The following is a 17,300-nucleotide window of genomic DNA, read 5'->3' on the forward strand; positions in this document are numbered from 1 at the left end:
AAAAGAGATTTAAAATCAACTCAGCAAACAAATGAAGCATAAGGCTTTCAGCCTTTTTACAGATGTAAGGAGATATTGAATTATGTAAATCACATGCACTGCCAAAAAATGTATATATCATATATATACCCACACACACACACACACATATATATGCATGCCTTATTTTAAAACTGATTGACTTGGAAGTGTTGGTACATCCAAAGGTCTCTAAACCCAATGCCTTACAATGTCAGCTGATGCCTATTTTTTTTTTAAAACAGAATTGACTTGGAAGTGTTGGTACATCCAAAGTGCCCTTCACCCAACTCCTTACAATGTCAACTGAAACTTCGTGTTTCCATAATATATAGTGTGTGTGTCTCTCTATATATATATAGAAGAAAATAAACAGCTAATAAATAGCATAAAAATATCTTAACTATGTGCTTGAGAGTATCAATATATATTAAATTTTACATTGCAGAAGCAAAACATAAGCAGAGCTTCTGAGCCTATCTTTGTAAAACAAAGAAGGTTTGGGATGATACAACAATTGTGAGAGCACTAATTCACCAATACATCAAAAAAAAATATACTGGTTTTTGAGCTTTTACTTAACATTTCTAACCATTGAATTGAATTGGAGGGTGTGAATACACTAATTAACCTATAACAGTACTGGTCTCCAAGATGGACCTCTCTTGCTTACCCAGCCAAAAGGCCAATTTCTCGCATTTGACAGAACTACCTATATGTATGTAATAGAAGATACTTGTCTCTGCAATTGCAACAAATCTTTAGCTATCTTCTAATATAAGTCATGGCAAAAGTTTCTCTTCCAAGGGACTGGATTTTGCTTCAAACCGTGCTGTAAAGCCTACTGTCGTGGGCGATATTGATCTTTGTCGCACCATGTGGCAATACTCGGGATCATCAGATTGCCCCTCGAATCTTATCCACTGTATCATGTTGTGATACATTGGGAAAAACTGGATTTGAATGGCTGAGTAAGCAAAATATGGGAGAAGACTCGAGACCAGCACCAAGAGTGTCACGAACCAAAAGGTCACGGATGGTGCACAGGCTTCTGTGAAGACCATATAGGCGGTTGTTGATATGTCAGGGTCCATAGCTCCATATGCCAAGAGGAACAGATACCAAAGTGCAATCCCACCCCAAATGAAGAGATGTTGTATGTAAGTAAAGTAATTGATTGAGAGTGCCATTTGAGCATTCACAACCCACACTACACATGTATACATGGTCGTGCCAAGGATTTCCAGGCCAACAACTTCCCCACCTTTACGGAATGCTTGATGCTCCATGGCATATATGCAGAAGAAGAACACACAGGTAGCAGCATATACACCATTAAACGACCAGACGAGGATACGTAACCAACTAAATAGGGCATTTTGTACACCTTCTTGGTATAATATAGGGAACTGTAACACACAATGCCATCTACTGTTAGGATTTCAGTTTTTAACAAATTCATCATGAATGACATGAGAAATGAATAAGTTTTTTAAATTTGGAACCTACCTTGAGACACGATTGTGATGTTACGTCCTGATCAAACACTCCAAGGGCAATCACAGGAAGTGATGTGAAGAAAACATTATAAAAGGACAGATACCAATCATTGTATGAGAGCTGGCCAGAGAATGATGCATATGCCTCGAAGAAAAAAATAGTGAAACCAAATGCAATGTTCTTGTAGAAGAAATAGCATATCTGCAAAATAGTAAACTAATACATCAACTCACTATTTTTGTTTGGGCTTGTGATGATATTCAACAGTTGTGTTGGTAAATTGCAGAAGCATCCTGATGATATTATTCAACATATAATTTCTTTTTCCTGGGAAGTATTCAATATTAAATTTCAATTTCAAGTGAAATATCATTTTTTTGTCAGTCCCAAACCAAAATTGTCGATCACTTGTCTCCAAACAACAAAAAATGTCACATCATTTCGATTCAAACCAGTTTCGAAAATATTGAAACTAAATTGTAACGAGTCTCACTCGGAGAGAGAGAAAGAGAGATTGTTATATGACATCTAAATTTATGCCCAATACAGGTTAATTCAATTAAGAGATGTTTCTTTTTATCTAAAGACTTGAGTTACCAAATTAAAACTTTACCATTAATGAGATCCTTCTGTAGCACCAATGTCCATGCACAAGTAGCAAGCGCTCCAGAAAACAGAATTGTGCAATCGCAAAATCACTTGACATAACCGCCTGAAATTGTCATAATTGTTATGACATATTTGAAATTAGGTTGCACAATAGTAGAGGAAAGATGTGGAGTCAATCATGATAACATAAAGCAGACATTAAGATTTACTTGGTTCAGATTCAATCCCATGTAAAAATGCAAAGGCAATGAAATTTTTTTTACCATGGAGATGAAGAGAATACAAAATGGTCGCTGCCTAATTGCACGAACTATAACCCTCTTTACATCAATGAGTTCTCTCATTCGAAACCCCAAAGCTGACTCCATACAAAAGGAAATCTCATAAAATACTTACCAAAAGAAAACCAAACAAACCAAGCCCTCGTGGACTCACAATTCAAGACAACATAAAATAGTCATGGATTAAGAGACTAAAAATAACAACATGAAACAGATCATATGATAGGATATGCAGGTGCAATAATCAACATTTGAATTTTCTGCTAAGCATTTACCTGCATTCCTTCAAACCCACTGATACCAACTCCAATATCCGCTTCTTGAAGCATTCCAACATCATTTGCCCCATCTCCAACTGCTAATATCGTCTTACCAGTTCTAACTTTAACCAGTCTAGTAACCTGCAATGTTTTTGCTGCTTTTTAGTTATTCCCTGAATCACATACCCAAATGATATTCGGAAATGATTAGAAAATTTGAACAATAAACATAAAATGTAACTCACAAGTGCTTTCTGTTTAGGTGATGAACGACAGCAAATGACAGATGCACAGCCAAGTGCAAGTTCCATGAACATGTCCTTTATATCATCCTCGAGAGCATAAGTGAGACACTTCCCATCGATGATCAAAGCGAATGCCTCAGAGCTTTCTATTGATGCAGTAAGCAGTTCCTTGCCCTCACTTATCTGATGGAGGATGTTTGCTTTTGATGCCTAAACAATCAATCAAATTTCTTAAAATCACAAATAACGCCAAAAACTAGTATATTGGTCAAGCTACTACAACATATCACACTGATAGCACTATCTAAAGACCCATTATAGCTTTTTCGGTTGTTTGAAAGATGTGCTAGAAACCATTTCAATGATTTCAGAAAACCTTTCCTTCCTATAATCATATATGAAGTAAAACTGATACTTCATGCACATATTCTGATTTTATAGGGTTTTGAGTATGCAGAAGTGTTTTTTTTTTTTTTTTTGGTATGCATTTTAGTATCAAATTTTCTTTTAAGTTAGAATTGAACTTTGTCACAATATTACCACTTTTGAAGGGGAAATATGGAACGCAGAACAGGGGCGGAAATCAAGAAGGACAAGAGAAAGTTAATAACGCATGAATAAAACATATACAATACCTACTGCTGCATTCAATTATTGAATAGTAGGAACAGAAAATTTGCAAAGCTTTAAGAATTACAATACATACATCAATCCTGATTTGTTCTGAGATTTCAAGTGCACATTTCTTTTACGTATGCTTTGTCAGCTAACAAATGGAGCACCAACGCAAAAAGAAATCTTACCTAAATATCTGTTATACATTGGGAAATCTGTTTACCTAAAAGTTCTGAAAATGTGATAAGAACTGCTCATTGGATATGAATTTTTCTCTGAAATTCCATAAAGGTGCTCCAACTTTTTGGGAGAAAGATTCCATAGGAAGTTGGTTCCCACCTAATAGATTCTGGTAACTATGTTATATAAACTCATCCAAAGCTCCATATTCATGTTATGAATATTCCAGAACAGAACAATATATTAGTATAGAAACCAAGCTTGTCTTAAATGAATTAGGCAGGCATTGAGTTGTTACAATTTTATAATATGCTTCTATGCAATAAAAACTCAATTCACCCTTGTCAATCGATTACCATGCCTGGAAAATTGAATGAATAAAAATGGGAAATGTACATGTTACACGCCATGTTTGGTGTGAGTGAATGGAATCAAATGAAGTGGGAATGGAATGCTTTTATTTCCATTCTTTAGTTTCGTAACTAACTTTAAAGTTGGAATGATGATTCTTGCCCATTCTCCAAGAATGGTGATTCCCACTAATTTATTCCACTTTCCAACTAAAGGAATGACCATTCAATTCCCACTTTAAAAATAATAATAATAAATAAATGAATAAAAAAAAATTTGATGAAACGTCGGCTACACACATATATATATATGTGTGTGTGTGTGTGTGTGTTTTACAAAAATAGGATTTTTTCTATGCAACCAAACATGGGAATGAGAATAGTCATTCCATTCCCATTCCCTTCTCTGATTCATTCAATTCCCACTTTATTTCATTCAACCACACCAAACTAGCCCTTACCTCACTAACAGCAGAATCATCCCCATATTTCTCCAGTGCTTTAAACTCTGGTGCCTCAGAGTTTATTATGATTTTCTTCATTCCCTGTCTTAGCAAACTACAGGAATAACTGCAAAATTTAACTTAAAAATATTAGGACAATAGACTTCAATGTCTAGTGATATGCAAAGTCATGTCCATCAACTATACCCAATATTAATTGCTGTCTCCATCTTATCTCCTGTCAAAACCCAAATTTTAATTCCAGCTTGCGCAAGCTTGTCAATGCATTCAGGAACCTGATTTATTGGGGAAAAAAAAGGCATTCAGGAACCTGTTCGGTGAGAAAAAAGAAAGACAACAATTTCTTAGGTTTACCATTTCGTCTTTTTGCTTAGTGCAATGTTTAATTCAAAATTATTTGTTCTAATAGAACTTGAAATGAGTTCATACCCAAGCAAGAAGCTGATTAAATGTAGAAGCTAAAGAAATGAAGTTATTTCAAAATTTCCAAACCAGCTTTACTGCTGAAACTCTTTTTTTTTTTTTTTTTCCCCTAAAAGATTCAATTCCTAAAGATAATGTGTTTTAGCATGTTATGACAAACATTTAGTGATGTCATTTCCATGTGGTACTAGACACCTTCTTTGCTTAAATGTCTAAATACATACCCCATTTTGGAGTTTGTCTTCAACAGCGGTAGCACCAAGAAGAATCAAATCTTTCTCAACCCTCTCCGCAACTGCCTCAACCAACTCCTCACGATCAGCACTCACTGTATTTTTGGCCTCGGTAAATTTTTCATTGAACTCGTTGTATTCCTCGTCATCAATTTCACGATATGCAAGTACCAATGTCCTCAAACCAGCATCAGCGTACTCATTAATTTGCTCCTTAGTTTGCTCTTCAAACTCCCTTCCATTCTTTGCAAGCCTTTCAAACATGACACTGCATGTGAAAACAAAAATTAATAAAGGTGTTAAGTAAAAATGAAACAGAAGAAATAACAGCGATGGCCCATCAAGAAGATAGGGAATTCCATACATATCAACCTTCCATGTCTAATTGAGGCTTCTCTGTTTGAGAAATCCATAAATGCTGCAGCTTATTGGTAAAAAAGCCACATACACAGCCACTCTTCTGACCAACAACTTGATAGCAAGTAGGAGATACATTTATTCCTTATACAGGAGCCAAGTTTATGTAATCCCAAACTTAATTTAAATAAAATCTCATAGCTTTAAAGTGATTTTCCATTTTACGAACCTGTCAGCACCTTTACAAAGCAATAGTAGCCTTCCCCCTTCATTTCTTACTATAACAGACATTCGCTTTCTTGAGCTACTAAACTCTAAGACGTTCAAAAGTTTGTACAACCTGCAAAATGCAATAAAAATGTAGAATGTTCTCTTTAGTTAATAAAACATATAAACCAGAAAAAATCTGTGACCATTGAGCTGAATAATCTAAAAACATAAGCAGTTTAGTATTAAAATCGAATATACAAAGTTAAACACATTTTACTAGCATATAGATATTAAAACAGAGAGAATTAACTGATGCAAAATTTCACATGAATAAAAATAATTTAGAATATCCTGTGAAATGTACTGACCTTTCAACCTTCCTACCAGATGTGGGATCCAACTCATGCAGCAAGATACTTGTTTGAGACCTCTCAAAAAATTCAAAGCCAAGTTCTCTTGCCGCAATCACAAAAGCCGCTTCATCTGGTGATTCAGCTTCATATGAAATTGTTCCTGTTTCTTCATCCACATCAGCTATGGCAGTATGGCAGATAGCCAATAACCGGAAGAACTTCTGGATTACATCTGATCGAGGCTCATTAACCCATTTACCATTCATGACCCTTTCATCCATGAAATTGAACCCCTTAATAGATGGCTTTGCTTCTGTAGAACCCTCTAAGCCCCCTTCATCTGTCACCTCTTGTGCTAAGGGTGACCCTTTTTTCCTAGCCAGAGCTCTCTCAACTTCTGTAACTCCACGGCCATAAGCGGTCCCTGCCACTGAACACTTGATAAATTCCATTGAGTTGCAAGTCAAGGTTCCTGTTTTATCAGAAAGTATTGTATCAACTTGACCAAGTTCTTCATTCAAATTTGAGGTACGTGCTTGTGCTGGCTTGTCACCTTCCTCATAGTACATGTACAAATCATTGTTGATGAATACACTCTGCAGGACTTTGACAATTTCTATCGAAACATATAAAGATATGGGAATCAAGTAACTATACAACATTAGATCAGTCAGAAATAGCAAAAGTGCTGCAATTGTTGCTCTTGTTGGATCATAGTAAATTGTAGTGTCATCTGGTCTAAGGTACCATCTTATCATCACGCCATTTTCCAGATCCTCGCTTGTCGCAATCCCAAAGAAAATTGACCCAACAACTGACATCAAAACTAGAGCAGAAAACAGCAAGTAGATAATTTTATCGGTTCTTCTCTCAATTGTGCTTCTCTTGGATGGGGGTCCAGTTGAATTTTGAATAACTTTTGTATCATGACCTGTGAAGATAACGACCCCATAAATGAAATCTGTGTTCTTTAGCTTCGAGTCTCTTAACAAAAGCTGCTGAGGTGCAAGTGGATATTGCTGTTCTCCGACCATCAAACTTCCAACAAAAGTATACAAATTTGCATTTGGGTCTTCACATCTAATGACCGCCCTGAAACTTTGTAATTTAGAGTCCTCATTTAAGTTTGAAGTTATTTCTAGAGCTTGTTTTAGCTTCAAATTGGTTTCTCCATCAAGATTTGTGGTCTCAACATAGCAAAATGCTTCTTCATAACTCGACGAAAGTAAAATGAGATCAGCAGGAAAAAATTCATCTTTTTCCACCTTGACTACATCTCCAACTCTCAAATCCCTCCATTTAGAATTATCAAAAATGCCATCACCAAGATGCACTTTAACCTTTCTGTTGTTCATCTCGATATCCTGATAACATTCCCACAACCATATTATACTGCGTAGAAAAATTGCCATAAAAATAAAGAATGATCATGAATATCAGATTTTAGATGAAAAGGCATCACTAGGTGGAGGTCTACAACAAATTCCAGATCTTAAACAATTGAAGGAAAGAAAGATTCTACTTATAATAAGATGAGGAAAAACGGAAGACTTGAATATATGTCTTACTGACACTGCCCTTTCCACATGTAGTTTTGACAGCATATAAAGACAACGATAATCAAAGAGAAACAGATCAAAACTGCCAATGACTATTATATAGATCCTGGTTTCAATTAAATGCATTTTTGTTTTAATACATAAAACAATCCTATGAAATGAAATAAGTTTTGAGACATACAAATTTGAATTTTTTTCTAAGAAATACATATTTGATTCTTTATGGTGGTTACATAGCATACCTATCAAACCTTTACACAACCATTTGCATCTTGATGTGGATATTCTTACAGAAAGAAACAGCCCCTCAGAATTGCATAAACGCTACATATGCTGACAATTTGTTCAATAACTACCGACAAATAAATTTATATGATGTATACATGTTTATAAATGATGTATAGTAAGTGACTAATTCATTGATTTCAATCACTTGGAGTGATTTTTTCTTTCCTATTAACTAACTACCGATACAAATATTCCCAGATTTTCACCTTGTTTAAAGTCTATGGCACTACTTCATTGACCGGCTCAGCAACTTCGAGGACAATTTCTTAAATTCAAATAACTATCTGTGAATAACTCCAATACATAAGTTAAACCAAATATTCACATAGTTCCAAAGATAATTCAATCATTTCAGTACAAATATGGAGAAGGTAAATTCATTATCTGTTCAAGAAGTTTTTTCAGACTAGAATATATTTGCTGGAGTGCAAGTTTGAAACCAAGATAGCCATGGCAATACTTACCACTGCTCCAAATAAATCCTTTTATCTAAAACTAAGACCGCATATTTTTTTTTTTTTTTAATGGAATATAAATGTGGTTTTATAAGGATACTCAACCAAGGCTTTGTACTTAGCAATGATTTATTATGAATGAATTCCTAAAATTTTCTGAGATCCTATCACTGCTCAGATGACAGACCAACTCAATAGACTACTTCAGACCTTTTAGTGAAATTCTATCATAATAAAAATAAAATGCACATAACCACCACTGCATACATTCGCAGACATCTACATTATTTCAGAGACTCTTTTACCACTTCAGTCACCAACTCGACCACCTAGATGACAATCTCTAATCCTAGACTAACTAAAAGTAAACAACTCCATCACATAAATTTCACAGATATTAACATTGTTTCAAAAATAATTTAACCACATTTGACCAACATGAAGTAGTAGCTCAAATGAGTTCACAGTTTAGTCTAGTATACATTTGCAGTATTTGTCAGTCAGAAATGGTAACACAATAAACCAAGAAAGTCGCATCTAAACAATACAAAATTTGATGTATTGCAAAAAGATTTACCTGCATTTTGCGCCTCCAATCTTCAAGAAGCTCTTTACCCATTGACACACAAATCACAACAACAAAAGGGAGCACATTGCTGACAGCAGAGTAAGGAGAGAGCGGAGTGAATGACAAGAGAGCGCACGCAAGGAAATATACATTGGCAACACGTCTGAATTGCTCGAACAATGATTTTGGAAGAAATGTTGCAAGGGTATACTTCGTAGTTCTGACATAATTGGGAACAAACTTGAAAGAAACGGCCTGAATGCAATCAGGGTCATTGCAAAAGACAACTCTCGAAAAGCCAGGGCCTCCAATAAGGGAAAGCTCCTCATCGGAAGATGTTCTTCCAAATGAAAATTCGTGGATTCTACTCAAATGCTGCTTTTTCCTTCTACCACCAGCCATACTCTATATCCCCAAAATCTTAAAAACCACAGCAAAAGCCCCTCTAGAAGATGCAAAATATTCTTCTTTAAGAATAAAACGCCTTACTGAAAAATTCAGGTAGTTAACAAGTGGATCAAGCCCACTAAGTTTTAGAATTAGATACCATATAAATAGCTTGTAAAATCATATAACGTGCTCAAAGCTCAAATATCCCAACTGTAAAAAAAATCCCAGGAAAAACCCAGAAGCTAACCAAAAACGAAATCAACTTTTCACACAAAAACATATTTATAAAAATGTGCTGTGTGTATGTGTGTGTATATTATGTATAGTAAAGAGGCAAAAATGCAAGTGATTATATAAAGATAACTAATTAAAGAAATAGAAGCACAAACAAAGACCCACCCTTTGAAGCTCAAGACACTACTCAAAGTCTAAGTATGCCCAAATTATATAAAAATATATTTCAGTTAAGCGAAGAATATGAGACAGAACAGAACAGGGGATTCCGAAGTGTCATTAATTTACCAACGATTCAATAATGGGAAGAATGGTAGTTGTGAATCTTAAGATTTAAGACTAGTATCTTGCTTTTTAGGCATTTGACTTGTAGCTACAACTTACAAGCAAAGAAGCTAAATGTGCACACGGGCTTTACATCTAATCCTATTTAGGGATTGAACTACTTCAAAAACAAGAACACAAAACAGAAATGAAATTATTCTCTGGAGTTAGTTGAAAACAGTTACTACCGACGTTTCAAGTGTCCAATTTTGTGCAATATATATATTTTTATATTGTGATGTGAAATAAAATATAAATTGGAAGTGTACACATGCAATAAGCAGTGTCTGGGAAGGTAAAGCTGCCACGTGTTGAGAAAAAAAAAAAAGAAAAAAAGAAAAGAAAAAAGATCATGTCTGTGTTACATATACTAACGTTATTCCTTTCTTGTTTCTAGGTTATACATTTTTATATTTGAAAAGAAAAAATAAAAAGAAAAGAAACGAGGACACAGAGAGAGAGAGAAAATTGTGCCACTAAAAGAAATAAATAGAAATTATAAGTCGGTCATTCGAGAGGTTGAGCCTTCGAGTCTTGCCAAATTTTTTTTTTTGTATTTTCGTATTTGTTAATTGGTGAGTTAATTGGCCTCACAAGCATTAGACATTAAACATGTATGAGATTCTTCCAAGAGTCAACTATTCATTCGGACTACGACTCATAGTGACTGGCATTTCTCAAAATAATAATAATAATAATAATGCTTAAAAAAACTCATAGACAGGAAAAAGGAGGAATCATTCCTTGTTGTATTCGAAAAGTTGAATGTGTTTTTATTTTCCATTTGTTCACACTTGCCGATAATAAGGGCTATACCAATTGTGGCTCAGGAATTGAACTCTTGCTCTCACTTCAGAGTCCGAGCATTTTGTCAGTCCATTGCTTACCTGAAAGTCCTTCGGTGGGTGCCGCCAGATAGCTACCGACTAATTCCCTCATGCAAGAGAGGATTGACTGGTTGGTTTCCTGGTGTGTGTGTGTGTGAAAGAGAGGTCATCTTAACTGATGGGTGACCAGAAAACAAGTGGCAACATGTGTAGCTCTACTGATCTTTTATTTGGGTTGCTAGACCTAAGAAATCAATAAAATTAGAATGACAGAAGGTAGGTAACATGGGTATATACGTGACTTCCCCATTTGGGCCATTTCCGTACCTTTTGACCACTGCAAATGTTGTGCGAACAATTTTTATCAATACGCGTCCATGGATATCTAAATCAGTACACTACTACAAAATCACTTTTCCTCACTACATTTAAATATATATATATAAATAAAATACACTCTTTATCATGGTTTACGAGGAGACGTTGTTGATGGAAAGAAAGGGTGTCACGCATATATAAATGAAAAGGCAAAATCGCCCTATTTCGGACAATATGATTAGCTCAAACCAACTTCCCTTCATCTTGAAGCAGGAGATCAACTCCATCTAATACTGAGCACGCCTCAACAAAAACCCGCCAAATCTGCAGCTCTACTTTTGTAAATGCACCTTTTGATAAGTATCCAATTGGGTTCTCCGATTCTTTTTTGCTTACACCCCTTTTCTCTTCAACATTCACATATCTTTTACAATAGCAAGATACGTTTACAAGATCTTCACCATTATAAGATTTCAACCATAAATGTTTCAACAGCAAAATTTATAACACTAACAGGTATATGATGAAGCACACCTTATTTTCAGAACTTGAAATCTATTTGTATTGGCATTTAAAGATGTTGACGAGGTTTTGCTTTAAGATTAAATGGCATTTCCCTCTATTATGTGGTTCTTCTGATTGTGGTCAGCCCCCAATCGATATAGAGCAAGACAAATAAGGAATTCCCATCAACTAATCTCTAGTAGTGGCTACTCAAAACCGCCAACCGTAGACTGGAACGAAGTAACGTTTGTGAAACTATCTTTCCAATTGTTGTGGTTCTTCTGCGAAGATATCCAGATGAAATATTTCCAATCTGATATCGTGCTCAGCATAGATTCTTCCTCAGTCTATCTACGCTTCTCCCTCTTTGCTTCTGAATGTTCTCTCTCATTAACATAGCGAGAATGTCTGCTGGGCGAGTCCTTGCTTCCATGCTTGCGCTTTGAGTGTTTTCTGCTGCTACTCTTTTCCCGAGAGGATCCCTTCTTTCTCCCCTTAGACTTTGAATGCTGTCGATCTCGATAATCATCAGACGAATCGGTGGTATCACTATATGAATTACTGCTTCGATGCCGATGACGCCTCGAGCGTTTTCTACTCCTTTCATCTTCTGATGAACTGCTACTCCAATGTTGGCGACGCCCCGTGGAAATTTTATCCTTCCTATTTTCTGCAGACACATTTTGTTCAACTTTACCAGGTATTTTCACAGAGGAACCAGTCTCAGTTGATTTGCTGCCACTTCTATGTGTGTTAGCATCAACAAGCTCATGTTTATGAGATCCACCCCCTTTAGAAATCTCCTGGTGATGTGGTTTGCCTTGTGGCACCTCCTGATTTATTAAAATACCGCTAACAGCATTAAGGGCGGATGGCGTCTCAACTGGCAGGGTGTTAGTATCTCCCTCATAAGCATTGACAGATTCTTTCTGTGTAGTTGATGTCCTAGCTTTGTTTTCTGAATGCAGTGGCATATCAGGGGGAACCTCCAGGCCTAGTTCTTTACCCAAGGATTCCAAAAAGTCACCTGCCATTAGACGACTTAAAGTGGTATTAGCAGCTTCAATCTTCTTTTCTGCATCCTCCACTTGATTGGGACTAGAATTTTCCTCATCCTCTGAATCATCGGAGAATATAGCCTGCAGGAGAAGAATCATCATCATCGGTGAAAGTTCAAAGCACAAGTTATTTAGTACACATATAAAATGACAATGTACATGGAACGTATAGATGTCATGAAGACAGAAATGAACTTAAATAAAAGCAAATAAGCAGATGTATGATCACATAAAGGACAACTGAACATTTTCTAGTTCATATCAGACAAAAGTACGAGTGCAGGTGTCATATCCATAAATGATTGACCTTTATGAGTTGAAAATAACAGCGGAATGCCTTGAAATCAAAAGGTTTATTATTGAGGAGAGAAAACAATGAAATTTCAGTAACCTACATAGACCTACAAAAAAATTGGCACCAGACCCAGGGAATAAAAAAATAATAAAAACAAAAAATTTGCCACCAGACCCATAAATGCAACAAAATCTGTAATTTTGATTCAATAATCGAAAAAGAAGTATATTGAAGGGTGTTAGAATGTTTATGCACATATATATATATTTATGTTGTGTCATTATGTAATTACCCATAGTTGTTAGGATCATTGTGTAATTAGGTTATCACTCTTCGTTTTATATAAGCCTCAATGCTTAGGGTTAATATATACAGAATATATACACAGCTTTGCTCTCTCTCTCTCTCTCTCACATGAATTCAAATATGGTATCAGAGCTATATGAATTCATGGGTGTGGGAAACGGCAATTGTGTTGTTCTTGAATCGCGATCGGAATCGCGATTGTGGTGTTGGTGTCTGTACCGGAAGTTTGGTCACCGGTAGGATTGAGAGCTCCTCGTTCGCCGTCCTCAGATCTAAAGCCTCATTCGTCGTCGTCAGACCTGAAGCCCATTTAGTTGCTCGCGTTGTTGCCACTTTGACTGTCAGCGAGCTCGCCGACATCTACCGTTGTTATTTGCAGAGGCAAGGCTTCATCGATTCGTCTTTTCTTTTGGCCGGAAGTTGCAGAGGTTCTGATTCGGTGTGGTCGCTGCCTAGTGAGTCGCCGCTGCTTGTGATTGGGTTGCCGTCGCCGCTGCGTGCTTGCCGGCGTCTGTCTGTGAGGTTGTGAAGAAGAACAACCGTGTTTGGCTACGCGGTTATGCTATTCCAACCCTGGTTTACTAAAACCGGGATAGCAGAGAACTGGTTTTGATCCAACCCAGTTCCGACCCGGTTGCCCAGATCCGGCCCATTTGCTCAGATCCGTCCCGTTCACCCAGATCCGGCCAGAATACAGATTCTGCGTTTTTTTTCCAGATTCGTTTTTTGGTTCTCTTCTCCATGGCTCCCAATTTAGACCTGTTATCTTCTGCCACCTTCAATCCTCCCATGACTTTAGTCAAGCTTAATGGCAAAAATTACATTTTATGGGCAAGTCAGTAGTCATTTTTCTGAAAGCCAAAGGCTTTGGCACTCATTTGGTTAAGGATAAACCTAAGGATAGTGATGCTGATTTCAGTTCATGGGAACAAAGGGATGCTCAAATCATTTCTTTAATGCTGAATTGTATTGAATCTCATATTAGCTCCAACTTCTTGTATTTGGACACTGCCAAGGAGATATGGAACCGACTCCAACAGTTATATTCGGGTACTGGTAAAATAACCAGAATTTATGAGGTGTGCAGACAACTCTTTGACCTCCAGCAAGGTACTCACAGTCTAGAAGTATACCTCTCACGGGCAATGGGACTTTGTGAAGAAATGAACTTGTATCAACCCATCACCTCTGATGTGAAGAGCATGTAACAACAACGTGAGGATTTTAATATTGTTTGGATTCTCACAGGGTTGTCACTAGAGTACGAACCTGTTCGAGCACAAATTTTGAGTAGCCCTGCACTTCCCCCTCTTCCTGATATGTTATCAAGACTCCAGCGTGCTACTTTATCTAGTGGTGCTTCAAGTGGTGTCATTGCTCCTCCTAGCAGTGAGCGTTCTGCCTTAGTTGTGAACCAGGGTGGCTTTCGCAGTTGTTTTACTCGTGGTCGTGGCAGAGGCAGAGACACGAAACTTTGCACTCACTGCGGTCTCACTAATCACACTGTCAATTACTGTTGGGATCTTCAATGAAAACCGCCACCTTCTACCTATGCACATCAAGTGAATTCTAATGAAGGGGATTCTTCCTTCTCTGCCACACCCACTGCTCCACACGTAGTTGTTGAGCCTGCTATGGTCACGATTCCCCGCGATGAGTATGCTCAGTTTCTGTCTCAACAACGGCCTTCCACCTTATCTTCCATGGTTTCCTTTGCCCAATCAGGTAGTGCCCCTGCATGTCTCTTCTCCTCTCATCAGAGTCTTGACTCTGGCGCATCCGATCACATGACTGGTAGTTCTCATCGCTTATTTGATTTTCAGTTTGTTCCTTCCTCTCAAAGTGTTACTCTTGCTAATGGCTCATCAACTAAAGTTTTGGGTTTGGGAACTATTCATCTCACCTCTTCTATATCCCTTTCCTCTGTGTTATTGTAACGACCCACTTTACCACATGGTATGATATTGTCTGCTTTGGGCCTGAGCCCGCACGGTTTTGCTCTTAGGCTTTACCCCAAAAGGCCTCATACCAATTGGAGTGACACACCTACATATAAGCACTTCACCTTTCCCTTTCCCAGGCGATATGGGATTGTGCACCCGTAACTCGCTAGTGTGGTAGCCTGTCAGTGTCTCGCCCACGGCACACCCGCCCACAGGGTCATTACAATCTACCCCCCTTAGAGGACCGACGTCCCCGTCCGCACACTTCCGACTGGGTCAGGCTCTGATACCAATTTTAACGACCCACTCTACCACATGGTATGATATTGTCCGCTTTGGGCCTGAGCCCGCACGGTTTTGCTCTTGAGCTTTGCCCAAAGCGGACAATATCATACCATGTGGTGGAGTGGGTCGTTACAGTTATATGTTCCTCAATTCCCTTTTAATTTGTCGTCCATTAGTAAAATTACTAAATCTCTTAACTGCTTCGTTACATTTTATCCCACATGTATTTTTCAGGATCTCAAGACAAAGAAGAAGATTGGTACGGGACATGAAGTAGGTGGCTTGTATTACTTCGATCTTGCACCATCTCCCATGGCTCTTCAATCATCTTTGTCTTCTTTCCAGTGGCACTGTTGTCTCCGCCACCCATCATTATCAATTTTGCAACGTCAAGTCCCCGGTCCTAGTCATGTTGAGTCCATGTCTTGTGAAGCATGTAAGCTTAGTAAGCATTGTTGTGTATCTTTCAAACCGAGAGCTAGTAATCGTGTTGCTAGTTCTTTTCAGTTAGTTCATTCAGATGTATGGGGACCAATAAAACATATTTCTATTAATGGATTTTGTGACTTTTGTGGATGATCATTCTCGTATGACTTGGTTGTTTTTAATGAAAAATCATTCTGAGTTGTTCTCTATTTTTCAAATATTTCGCAAAGAAATAAAAACTCAATTTGGGTGTTCCATTAAAGTGTTACGTTCTGACAATGCCAAAGAATATTTTTCGGACCCTTTTGAGACTTATTTTCATGCTAAAGGCATCATTCATCAATCATCTTGTACTTATACTCCTCAACAAAAAGGAGTAGCTGAACGTAAAAATCGTCATCTCTTGGAAGTCTGTCGTGCCCTTTTATTTCATATGCATGTTCCCAAACGTTTTTGGAGTGATGGTGTTCTTACGGCATGTCACTTATTAATCGGATGCCCTCGACAGTGTTACAAGGTAAATCTCTTCATTCTGTTCTATTTTCAAACTCCGCATTGTTTAATCTTACTCCTCGAGTCTTTGGATGTGTGTGTTATGTCCATAACCTTGGACCCAGTCTTGATAAACTCGACCCTCGTGCCACTAAGAGTGTTTTTCTTGAGTATTCTCGCACTCAAAAGGGTTATCGTTGTTATAGTCCTCATTTTCAACGCTATTTCACTAGTGCTGATGTCTCCTTTTCTGAGTCTCTCCCATATTTTTCTAATTCTACTACTCCTCTTGATATTACTCCTGAGCCACCTATCCCAACGGTTCCCTCTTTGTTTCCTGCTTCCGCACCTCCTCACTCCGTTGTCCCATTGCAGGTTTATACCTGACGACCTTGACCGCCTACTTCGCTCCCTCCATCTCCTTCAGAGTCTTCGGATCCGACGCCTTTGCCTAATGATTTGCCTATTGCTCTCCGCAAAGGTATTCGGTCGTGTGTTACTACACATCCCATTTCTAACTTTGTCTCCTACCATCATATTTCATCCTCTTTATCTTGTTTTTTATCCAGTGTCTGCTACTTTCGTTCCAAAGACTTTGCAAGATGCTCTCTCTGATTCGGATTGGCGCCAAGCCATGGTAGATTAAATGGATGCCCTTCATCGTAATCAAACTTGGGATTTTGTTCCCTTACCTCCGAGCTCCAAAACAGTTGGTTATAAGTGGGTCTACGCAGTTAAATACCTTCACGATGGGTCTATTGAGCGGTTGAAGGCTCGTCTAGTGGCAAAAGGGTACACTCAGACTTATGGTGTTGATTATGATGAGACTTTTTCCCCTGTTGCTAAGATTTCTTCTATTCGAGTACTTATTTCCATTGCTGCCAATTGTAACTGGCCGTTGTTTCAATTGGATGTCAAAAATGCCTTCTT

At 37.6% G+C, this 17,300-nt stretch overlaps 2 protein-coding genes across 4 annotated transcripts in view; both read right to left on the reverse strand.

Annotated features, from left to right (window-relative positions):
• Positions 1 to 402: 402 nt before the first annotated feature.
• Positions 403 to 9,836, reverse strand: LOC132285713 (putative phospholipid-transporting ATPase 9). 3 transcript variants are annotated; one of them, XM_059787907.1, is made up of 12 exons: positions 9,758 to 9,836; positions 8,978 to 9,456; positions 6,114 to 7,462; positions 5,765 to 5,875; positions 5,170 to 5,446; positions 4,709 to 4,797; positions 4,520 to 4,628; positions 2,914 to 3,123; positions 2,684 to 2,809; positions 2,132 to 2,230; positions 1,528 to 1,719; positions 403 to 1,427 (listed from the first exon to the last, which is right to left on the reverse strand). In XM_059787907.1, exons 2-12 carry the CDS (start codon positions 9,368 to 9,370, stop codon positions 801 to 803), a joined length of 3,582 nt encoding a protein of 1,193 aa, XP_059643890.1. In that variant the 5' UTR covers positions 9,371 to 9,456; positions 9,758 to 9,836; the 3' UTR covers positions 403 to 800. The 3 variants fall into 3 exon arrangements, with proteins under 3 accessions (XP_059643890.1, XP_059643889.1, XP_059643891.1); XM_059787906.1 differs by having other exon boundaries at positions 8,978 to 9,834; XM_059787908.1 differs by lacking the exon at positions 9,758 to 9,836 and having other exon boundaries at positions 6,114 to 7,490; positions 8,978 to 9,111.
• Positions 9,837 to 10,941: 1,105 nt separating this feature from the next.
• LOC132285714 (G patch domain-containing protein TGH) overlaps positions 10,942 to 17,300 on the reverse strand; it is a 37,847-nt gene continuing 31,488 nt past the window's right edge. The window contains exon 16 of the mRNA XM_059787909.1: positions 10,942 to 12,704. Coding sequence (XP_059643892.1) covers positions 11,913 to 12,704 — 792 coding nt within the window. The 3' untranslated portion in view covers positions 10,942 to 11,912. The remainder of the gene's footprint in view (positions 12,705 to 17,300) is intronic.

This window comes from Cornus florida, unplaced genomic scaffold (genome assembly GCF_030987335.1).
Source record: "Cornus florida cultivar Cherokee Brave unplaced genomic scaffold, ASM3098733v1 CherokeeBrave_3.0.0_Hap2_Chr11, whole genome shotgun sequence".
Taxonomy (NCBI): Eukaryota; Viridiplantae; Streptophyta; class Magnoliopsida; order Cornales; family Cornaceae; genus Cornus; species Cornus florida.

Bases quoted from the DNA above. Each gene is read 5' to 3' on its own strand.
- LOC132285713 (XM_059787907.1), bottom strand. From the start codon at position 9,370: ATGGCTGGTGGTAGAAGGAAAAAGCAGCATTTGAGTAGAATCCACGAA. The intron at 2,231-2,683 runs GTAAATGCTTAG...TGACAATTTCAG, and splicing joins GTGGGTTTGAAGGAATGCAG to GCGGTTATGTCAAGTGATTT. The intron at 1,720-2,131 runs GTAAAGTTTTAA...ACTATTTTGCAG, and splicing joins ACAGAAGGATCTCATTAATG to ATATGCTATTTCTTCTACAA.